Here is an 11,436-nt window from a genome sequence, read left to right on the forward strand (position 1 = left end):
CGGGTCGCCAGAGCTTGGGGGGTCACCATGGCGAGTGCGCCTGTTAGTGTCAGCGCTATGCGGGAGACTATGGACGGTGAGTATGTCGCTTATGATAGGAGACAGATTCAGTTCAGGAGCAGGTGTATGTCTGTAATACATGTGTCGGTGTGTAGTTTGAGGACCTGTCGCCTACAAAAGTGATATACCCTTTTAATATTATAGGCATAATATTAAAGGCATATTTAATAATAACTGCACACACATTAATGAAAATAAAATACACGTGCATTCATTTATTGATGCATGTAATTGTGATCATTGAATTGTGGGTGCCTATACACAGGCTCCTGCAGACTATTCCCCTGAACCCAGGTCTGTAAGGAGGAATTCACCTCCTTATCAATGGACTATGAGTGGGGAGACGTCACTGCACTTGTTCTTTGACCTATGAGAACCTCTGTCCTGGTGACAGATAGGGCTTGAATTCGTGTCCCGTTGCACTGACAGACCGGAATCCAGTGGTGAATGACATTCGGATGGTGCTACATAAATCCAAATGTAGAAGAAGTAGCTGCTCGCACACCGAGGTCCAATGCGTCAATCCGTCCTTTTATTGACGTCAGATGCACATGACATCACAAGCACACATCAACATTTTGGAACCTAGCATGGTCACTATGCTTCTTGCCTAATGAAGGGACCATGGTAGGTTCCTGAAACGTTGCTTTGTACTTGTGATGCCATGTGCATCTGACGTCAATAAAAGGACGCATTGATGCATTGGGCCTAGGTGTGCGAGTGACTACTTCTTCTACAGATGGGACTTGAAGCCCCCATTCATAACTGTATGCCGATGGTACACATGCGGAATTCATTGAGGGGGTTTTATCAAAACTGGAGTCGACAGAATGTGGAGCAGTTGTCTATAGTAAAAAATAGGGATGCACCAACAGCGGTTTTTCGGTATCGAGTCCCGATATTTTTTTTTCAGTACTTGCTGATGCCGAATACCCAGGGCTTGAAAAATCCACTCGTCTGTGACGAGAGGACAGTGGAGCCTGACGAGCAACTTCCTGGCCGGCCATTGTAATTACACGGCCGACCAGGAGCTTTACATTCAAGCGACCGGGCGTCTCTAGAGACGCTTGATCGCTTGTATTAACAGCTGTCACTGCCGGTCCCGAGATCCGCTGTACCGATGCGGCCGGGAACGGCACGGCACTGTGACAGGAGATCAAAGGGAGGTCAGTATACGGGCTCCCTTTGATCTCCTCTCAGTCCCCGAATGCAGAGAAAAAAAAATGTAAGTCCCTGCCCCCCACATACACACGCAGATATGCAACTAGTGCGAAAACGACGATTGCGCCTATTATGCCGCACATGTTGCATATCACCGCAAACGGAGTGAGTGCAATCATTTTAGAGACAATAATCACTGATAACACTAAACTGATGAGCAGTAAAAGCGTTTTAATATAATGTTAACATCAATTGCAAGGCTATAGTCCGGTCATGCTGACTGGTGAAATTTTTTACTGACTGGTGAGACACCATCAAATTTTTCAAGCCCTGCGGATACCAATACTGGAAGTCCTAGTAAGGAAGCCAGGCGGCATGTGATTACTCGGCACCTGGCTTTCTGATTAGCCAGTCGGTGTGTAAAGACTCGCCACCTGGCTTTCTGATTAGCCAGGCGGTGTGAGGAAGTATGGAGCCGGTTTTCTGGCCGAGAAGCCTGGTTGAGATTGGCCTGGTCGAGAAGCTGGCCAATCAGGAAGCCGGGCAATGAGTCATTACACAGCGCCCACCTTCTTGATTGGCCAGGAAGCCGGTGTTCTATCAAAAGCTCCGACTTGTTGAGCTCTCCGACTGGGCGCGTCACATCCGGTGACTGACAGTAGGAGATGTACAGCAGCTGGAGCTAGTGCGCATGGGCAGAAAATCCTTGTCGAACTGTCTAACTATTGCCACTGCGCGGCTAGCGGCTCATTGGATTCTATAACCTAGTACAAACGTATATTTGTCCTAGGTTATAGAAGCCGATAGCTGCGCAGACACAGTGGCAACTGCGGTTGTAGAAAGAATCATATTGCCGTGCAGGCGCTGTAACATAATATAACCTTTTGACTAGGTTATAGAATCCGATGAGGCAATAGCCACAGCGCCTGTGCGGCTATCGGCTTCTATAACCTAGGACAAATATAACTGTTGTAGGTTATAGAAGTGGATCGCCGCGCAGGCGCTGTGGCAATAGTTAGACAGTTCGACAAGGATTTCCTGGGCTTGCGCTAGAGCTGCAGCTAACGATTATTTTCAAAATCGATTAGTTAGCCGATTATTAAGTTCGATTAATCGGTTAATCGGATAAACAATAAAATACATTTTAAAAAATGGCTCCAGTGATGGACTACTAGTTTGTATTGAGATTGTAGTCCATCACAGGAGCAAGCTTGGAGCGGTGGAAGTTAAAAAAAAAAGTGTGGTGTGCAACGCATTAGCACCATTTGCTGTAGATCTCGTACTGGCAGTCACTGGATGTGACGTTGACAAGTTGGAACTTTCGATGGAACACCTGCTCCCTCGTCACCAGGTGACGGAGCATGAAGCCGGCTTTCTGGCCAATCAGAAAGCCAGGGGGCGGGTAATGACTCGACGTTCGGCTTCCTGATTTGCCAGCTACCTCCAGCAAGTGACGAGAGAGCATGGAGCCGGCTTCTTGGCCAATCAGGAAGCCGGGCAGCATGTAATGACTCGCTGCCCGGCTTCCTGATGCTGGAAGCTCAGGCATCGGAGCATTAGAACGAGTAGTAGCCCAAATACTTGGTATCAGTGCATCCTTAGTAAACAATCATCTTCTCTTTTTTGCTGAGCCATTCATTATAGATGGCACCCCAAACTTGCACAAAAAGGTGTGTTTTAGTATGCCAAAATAATTTTTATTAAAGTACATGTTTTTGTGCAGCGCACTTCTTTGTTGTGTGTTGGCAGCCCATTGAAATGAATGAACTGGTCAAATATTCTGCACCCTGGCATGCGTAAAATGTGCATACCTGTACGTGTGCCGCTGTGTACAGGGTTGCATGTTTTGTAGGATTGTTAATAGAGAAACTACACGTTCCATCAGTCACCACAGATGGGTTTGTAGCTCTCAATGGAATACAAGCATGGTGATGTCACCACACTTGTAGTCAATTGACTTCCTCTCGTCCTTAATACAGACATGAATAGGAGTCGTCTACAGGAGCCAGAGCATTGTATCTGTGATCTACTGAACATGGTTGCAATGCTTTACTGGCCGTTGTGCAAAAATAAATAACTGCAGATTATATTTCTTTTATAAATAAGTGTGTGGGGGGTTATTAAAACGGAAGCAACAGAACCTGGAGCAGTTGCCCATAGTAACTGTCCATAGTTGTCGATAGTTCTATCTGCTCCAGTTGTGATAAATTCCCCTATGTGTATTATTATTTTTTCTAAAAGGTGGAATTTCCCTTTTAAATTCAGTAATCTCTTACTGAGTATGCTACAAGAGTTTTGGTACCCCTGGGTCTGCACTGTTTTCCTTTGGATCCACCTGCCGTGACATTTCTAGTGTATAGAGGATACAAACCCCATCAGCTTTGTTACAATAGTAACTACCTAGGGAAGATCTAGCACAATGTGACCTATTGGTTTTTGCACCAGATTACTGACCCAAAGAACTGATAGGAAATGGTGTAATAAAATTACTATAATTCTCTGTCTGACGCCATCAAGGATACCTTCCCTCTTTAAGAAGCTAAGCATTATTCCTGGATTCATTTCCAGCAGGTGACTGTTCAGATGGTGCTAGAGGTCACCCCTGCTCTGACATATGGCCATAGTCGAGATAGCGGTCCGATCACAGTTTGATTCGGTTCACGAACAGAATCGCAGAACGAATTATGTTCGTGAACCACTAGGTACCACTGTATTTTTCTTTTACTTAAAATTACTGTTTGTTTTCACTTCCTGGTCCTCCTAGGGCATTCGTGATGTAATGTACCCAAGCATTGCATCCTGGGAAGGTTACATCAGTGGTGCGTTGCTGTGAAATCTCATGAGATCTCAGGGAAAGGCATTTTCCTCCCCTGAGATGATGTGCATGGTCATATGTCCTAGTCACATGTGCCAGAGTTTCAGGAAGTAAAGTGAGATCTAGTAAACATGGCCACTGTCAGAAGAGTGTGAAAGAAAAGATAAATAATGTATGTAAAGAATACAAAGCCAGCAATTATTTAGAAGTATGTGTTTGCAGATTGCCATTGCTAAACATTTCTAAAGGTGTCTTTGTTGTTTTTGAAGATAAAGGTAAAGTTTCTCTTTAAGGGCTTGTCCACACCAGATCTCGTTGTGTTTCTGCAAACGCAGTGCGGTGCATTTTTCATGCATTCCAGTGCCTATTTTAAAGCCTGTATTGTCTTTCAGTTGTGTTCCAATGCGCTTGGTACATTCCAGACCAGAATAAATAGTGCGCGCAGTAATTTTATTCCCGTATACCGGAACGGACTGCTCTGACGTTAACAGAACCCAGAAATATCCTAGGGATACATTGGGATGTATTTTAAGTGTGGACAAAAGTAGGGCTGCAACAACTAATCGACATAATCGATTATAATCGATTATTGAAAAAGTTGTCAACTTTTTCAATAATCGATTAATCGGCTTCCGATCAGTTGGCCCTGTTCACAGCTCCACACACTGTGCGCCGCACCTCCTCCCCACCTCACGCTCGCCGCTGCCAGACCCGCTCGCATCCACGCCCTTCACGCCGCACCTCCTCCCCGCCTCACACTCACCGCCCGCCCACATCCACGATCGGCACAGGGACGCGGGGAGATGTAGTAAGGAGGAGCAGGTGTGGGGGGATGACAGCCGCCGATAGACAGGTCCGATCTCAGAAGCAAGTTGCTGGAAGACTGCTCAGGTAAGCCTGCACTTTCCCACACATGGTGCTCTATAATGTATTGCTGGGATTTGTATTCCTCTATAGCTGATGGTACATTGTGCTGTATATTATACATAGGAATACAAATCCCAGCAATACATTATACACTGTATGTATAATGTATTGCTGGGATTTGTTGTACTCCTCTATAGCTGGTGATATTCTGCATTGCGCTGTATAGAGGACTACAAGTCCCAGCAATAATACATTATACAGCGCAATGCGGAATACCACCAGCTATAGAGGACTACAACAAATCCCAGCAATAGTACATTATTAAGTGGTACAATGCTAAATACCACCACATTATACAGCTCAATGCAGAATGCCGCCAGCTATTATGTACTATTGCTGCGATTTGTTGTATTCCTCTATAGCTGGCGGTATTCTGCATTGCGCTGTATAATGTGCTTTTGCTGGGTTTTGTAGTCCTCTATAGCCGGTGCCATTCTGCATTCATTGCTGTATAATTTTACACTTTCCATTTCACTATATTGCACACCACACTATCTTTTTTCTTTTTTACTTCCACCGCTCCAAGCTTGCTCCTGTGATGGACTACAACCTCAATACAAACTAGTAGTCCTATCACTGGAGCCATTTTTTAAACTTTATTTTATTGTTTATCCGATTAACCGATTAATCAAACCTAATAATCGGCTAACTAATCGATTTTGAAAATAATCGTTAGCTGCAGCTCTAGACAAAAGAACTATCTGATACGGACATAGTGTGAGAAAGCCCTAAAGCAGAATTAAAGCTAATTAAAAAAACTTACCCCCCTTGGAATAGCCACACTGTGCTAGTATGCACAGCATATTAGCACATTATGGCAGCCTTACCTGCTCAACCAATTCCCTCCAGCACTGCACTTCTCCTTCATCTGCACTTCCATCTTCTCCCCATTCTTCTGGGTTTCAATTGTTCAGTCACTTGATGGGCTGGGCCCCGATGCCGAAAAAGTTGACTAAGCAGTGACTTCACCCCATTAGCTGCAGTTCTGGTTCAGGCATTTTCACAGCTGTCAGGAGAGATTTCCCCATCCATGTTTAGTGCAGATGGGGTAATCAAGTGGTTGGTGTGAACGAGATAAATCTTTACACGTATGGCCGGCTTTACAATGTGACCTGGTATTAACATGCCAATAAAACATCCATGTCTTGTTTTTGTTTTCTTTATTCTAACAGTGCTACTTGAAATCTCCAGACTTCTGAACACAGGTTTGGATATGGAGACCCTATCGATATGCGTGAGACTCTGCGAGCAAGGGATTAATCCAGAGGCTTTGTCTTCGGTTATAAAAGAGCTGCGCAGAGCGACAGAGGCACTAAAGGCAAGTGATTATTCAGACGAGTGATGAGTATTATCTGTGGGTCCTGATATCAATGTGAAATTCTGAAAGCTATGGTACAGTTAGGAAGTCTGTAAAGACATTTTACAAAATATGTCTTACTTTTAAGTGTCTTCGACGTGTTTTTTTTTTTTAGTATACTGCAGGCATTCTTCTATAGTTCAGTGTTTCTCTAAACACCAATTCTCTCTGAGGCTTAGCTGTGCATGGCTTTTACTAGGATATCTGTTTGACCACAGTGGCATTTATTAGTGGCTCAGACATTATGCATATAAATGAACCAGTTAATTAGCTTTACTGTGTTTAGGCAGCATTATTTTTTTAAAAGTCCTCTCGGTAATCCCTGTAGAAAAGAATGCAAATACAAATTATTCTGTCTTAGAATTTAACCACTTTAAGGGTTAGTCCACTGTCTTCTGTCTGACACGGACTCTAAGCAGCCAATCTGTGTACCTGGGTTCCCAGGTCTGTTCCCCTGTCACTGCCAATACAAGGGTCTTCTTCTATCTGTGGATTTGTCATTTGTTTAAAGCGGTAAAATAAAAATTAAAAAGCCATCCGAAGCTGGCTTTGCATGGCAGAAAAGACTATAAGTCACTTCTGCCATAAAAGCTCCTTTTTACCATTCAGCAATTCTTCTTTTTTTTTTTCTGAATGCTGAGCCACACACAGACCGGCATACTGAGATCAAGTAACTCCCATGCGCAGTCAAGCAACCAAGCAATGGAAACTCGCAAGAGAACCGAGCCCAAGATGCAATTGCTGGAGAGGAAGAAGCGTAGCAATGAAGTAAGCAGGGAAGTCTGCCATAATGTGCTAACATGCTGTGCAACACTACTGTAGCACACTATGGCTATAAGCTCCCGCGGCGTGTGTCCCGCCCCCAGCTTTTCTTCCACTTTAACATTATGTAAAGGAGCATTAAGACTGACTGCTGGACAGAACCAGGAATGTATGGGAAGAATGTATATGTATATATTCTTCTTTATATTGAGTAACATTTTATGATATTTTCTAGGGCAATTAACGATTAATTTCTCGATTAATCGTTAAACTTTTTGATCGATTAAAATTATTTTGATGGCAAATGAAAACACTCACTCTCCGCCGGCTTCCGGGAGGTCCGGTGACGTCACGGACATCGGCGTCTCCGACTCCTCCCCCCTTCCCCAAGTGGCTCCGTTGGCAAGGGAAGAGGGGAGGAGTCCGGTGACGACGATATGGGTGACGGCTTATGAAGGGAAGGGGGGAGATGTCCGTGACGTCACCGGACTCCTCCCCCCTTCCCTTAGTTAGCCGACTGAGCCACTTGGGCCGGTGAGTCACACTAATCCAGCACGTTATTATTCTGAGTTGACCCACTCAAACGGCAGCCATATTGAGTGGGGCACGTGAGATTAATAACGTGCTGGATTAGTGTGATCCTAGTTCATTTTATTACTTTATTGCTGTGCTGTATGTGTATAGGCCAATGTAGTTGGATCTGTATGTGCGTTATGATCAAAATTAATCAATTTTAAAAAATTTTGATTCATCGAACACGAAAATTTTAATCCGTAACAGCCCTAATATTTTCATGTCCATGTGCATCTTGAAAACTGCCATTGTTGGATTCCTTCTGCAAATACTAGCTTCCTGGCTGTGTTTGGCTTAACAAGTTAATTACTTTTGAACAAGCATGTTGTAAATGGGTGTCAGAATTACTGCTCTCTATGCTTGTTCCAGCAAAATTACTTAAGATTCAGGACAAGGCACTAGAATTACAGCCCGGGAACATTTGTTAAACAGCAGTGGCAGCTTTTAACAAAAAAATGTATCACTCCTGTGATTGACTACAATCTCAATACAAATTATTAAACTAAATGTGAGACTGTAGTCCATCACGGGATTGAGCTTGGACCGGTGGTTGCTTTACTACACACACCGAGACCATGGGGAACAAAAATAGCCGCCCTCCAGAAGGAAAAAGTGTCGGCACCAATTCAGATATGATTTGAGGCTCTACAGCTGACTTACTAATAGTGTTAGGGATGCACCAAAATGAAATGTTTAGATCGAACCTGAAATTTAAAAAATTTGTCAGACTGAAACTGAGAAGGTCTTTTTTTTTTCTTTCTGAACCTTTTTTTTTTTTTTTAAATCTTAAATTATTTAACCTCTTGCCGTCCGCCCGTAGTAAAAAAACGGACGGACGGCACTGCTGCATCTGCGGGTTGCCGTCTCCAGACGGCAATTTTTTTCTGCTCGCGCGGGCCCCCTAGCGGGCACGCACGGGCAGAAAAGACCCGATCAGTGCACACACCCGTTACCGGGTGTTACACATATAGGCGATCAGCGGGTCCATAGCCCGCAATTTTTCCTTAATATATTAAAAAAATAAAACCCCCAGTGGTGAATAAATACCACCAAAAGAAAGCTCTATCTGTCCCCAAAAAAGGGTATAAAATTCATTTCAGTACAGCGCTGCATGACGGAATAAATGTCAGTTAAAGTACCGCAGCGCTGAATACTGAAAAATGGCCTGGATGGGAAGGGGGTTTAACACCGCGGATGTCAACTGGTTAATCATTTTTCTTTTACTTTACTGTTAGGGGCTTTGGGGAAATACAGTATCAGGGGTCTCAACAGACCCCTGATATTTCACTTTTAAAATAGAAAAGGAGATTGCGGACACAGTCTCCAATCGTTTTTGCAGCCTCATTCATAAATAAACAGGAAGCACTCATTGACTGTTCATTCACAATTTGGAGATAGTAAATATTTACTATCAACCCAGTCATGAATGGCCATGAAGCCTCTGTACTGAGCTGCTTCCTGTTCATTCATAAAGTGAGCAGATAGTAAATATTTACGATGTCTGTATTTATAAATGAACAGGAAGTCATGCAGAACACGTACGTTCATAACTGGGGACATAGTAAGCTTATCTACAATCACTGAGCAATCAGTACTGATCGCTCAGTGTTTTATGTTCCTCTCTCCATCCTGACTGCTATGCTTGTCACAGGAGCCAAGCTCTCCTCTTGGCCTCCTGACAACTTCTCTCCTCCCCGCTGGGCGCCAGCAGCTAGATCGGCTTTGTTTCCCCTCTGATCCCCGCTGCCTCCGCTGACACAGGCTGGGGAGAGCAGTGGGGATTGGAGGGGACACCGACCAGCGCACAGCGAAGAGGAGAGAATCCTAAGGATGCATCACATTTCTGTCCATTTTGGTACAATCAGCATTTGCCCATAGTACCATTTTTCGGTAGATTCCTAGTTGGGGTACTTGAATGCATTTTAGTGACACTTTTTTTTTTTATCGCGATGCACGTCAATAAATAGACGTATTTTGCAAAATTGGAGTGTTGGTGTCTCTGCTTTAGCGCACGTTTGTTACGGCTGCCACCCGTTGACTACCGCAGCACCCAAATTCTTGAATGTATTTACGCGGTCAGGAGTGCGATGGGACCATGGACTATCCAACTTTAAGGAGCAAAGTGCAACAAAGCAGGTTGCTTCATGGAAGAATGGGAAAGGGCTCAATCCTCCTCCAGGGGCGAGTCCCACCCTTCCTCCACGGCTAACTTGAGATAGTGTAATTGCCATAAATCTTGCTGCAGAAGTATGACCATCTTTTTGTTTTATATTCCCTTTAGGCGTCTGAGAACATGGCAAATTAATCAAATGAATCGAGAACGGACTAAGAGTATTATGCCTTCAAATCAAGCATGGAAATCTGTTTTTCATCATACTACAATAGTAAACAAAATGAACAGTCTTGTATTAAGAGCTTATATGAATCAGTCTTTGTATTTCCTTTTGTTTGATTCAGACTATTTGAAGTATTTAAAGTATGGACACATCTTTTGAATTGTACGGTCTGTGTTTTGCAAGGCAAGCCTTTATTATTTAAAGTCAATGTGGTGCAATTGTATTATGAGACATTTTATTTTAACCAGAATTGTGTTGTAAAATGGACATTTTTTTTTTTGTAAAACGTTTGTTTTTACGCATCATTTCAGAAGTGTTTGTATAGCTATGCCATTTTGTGTACTTTGTATTAAATACAGTGTATTTTAAATATTTTGAGTCTAATGTCACTTTATTGGCATGCATCATCTATTTACTTATTTCTTTATTGAAACGGAGAGATCAGGGAATTCCCATGAGGATCCAATTTTCTGCAGGACTGGGTTAAACTATGTTTTAAAACATGAAGCTGAAGTATTGACAATCAAATTAATAGATTTGCAGGAAAATGACAGTTGGAAAACCCCTATAAGTTACATTTTGTCATTTAACAACCAAACCACCTCCAGCATCCTGGTCCAGCTGTTTTTGGCTGGCTGACGATCACTTTATATCTGGATACCCTAACCATAGCACAAGTAACTGAACTGGTGAGTCATTTGTACTGGGCTCCCAATGTTTCCACTTCAACAATGTAGTTCCTAAAAAAAAAAAATTTCATACATAATGAAATACTATCTTTAGCTTACAAAACAAATCTAATATCAGCAGGATTATTTGTTACAGAAGCTATAATACTTAGGTTCTGTATGTACTGTTTGGATAGCTTCTCCCTATGAGGCTGCACAATTTTTTTTTTCTTAACAGCAGGCCAAATTTGGGTATTCAGGGATGCAGAATGCCTAAGGCTCAATACCTGGGACATGCAGTGGTTTTCGCGGTTCCCCGCTCTACTGGCGCACCCGGGACCACAGCACTGATTTCAGGTTGGAGAGCAGAGCCGAGAACCTCCGGTCTGTTCTGTGTGACTTAGTGAGACAGGAGCGCTGTACTCGCAGCACTTCTGTCTCACCTATCACAACCTTTGCTGCAAGGTGATCGAGCACAATGCTGTGCTCAATTAGCTGTATTGGAGGGCAGGCTCCATAAAGAGAACCTGTCATTTCCAAACGCTATCACATAGGGGATTTTTAGCCCCTGTGCGATAGCAATAAAGTTAAGTGGAAAAAAAAAGTAAAAATTAATAAAATAGTCATTATAAAAAGTCCATAAAGTAAAAAAAATTAAAACCAACCCCATTCCCCCACCATCTGCACGCACAAACAGGGTAGTGTGTGTGTCTCTACGCACTCTCTAACATGCACAATGTGCATTAAAGGGTAAGTTCACTTTCCCAAGTAATTTAA

General features: G+C 43.2%; 1 protein-coding gene across 1 annotated transcript; it reads left to right on the forward strand.

The window, feature by feature from the left end:
• MZT1 (mitotic spindle organizing protein 1) lies at window positions 1-10,378 on the forward strand. Its single transcript, XM_018568432.1, has 3 exons — window positions 1-76; window positions 6,136-6,281; window positions 9,937-10,378. Exons 1-3 carry the CDS (start codon window positions 28-30, stop codon window positions 9,958-9,960), a joined length of 219 nt encoding a protein of 72 aa, XP_018423934.1. The 5' UTR covers window positions 1-27; the 3' UTR covers window positions 9,961-10,378.
• The last annotated feature ends 1,058 nt before the right edge of the window (window positions 10,379-11,436 follow it).

This window comes from Nanorana parkeri, unplaced genomic scaffold (genome assembly GCF_000935625.1).
Source record: "Nanorana parkeri isolate BGI_ZX_2015 unplaced genomic scaffold, ASM93562v1 scaffold1186, whole genome shotgun sequence".
Lineage (NCBI taxonomy): Eukaryota > Metazoa > Chordata > Amphibia > Anura > Dicroglossidae > Nanorana > Nanorana parkeri.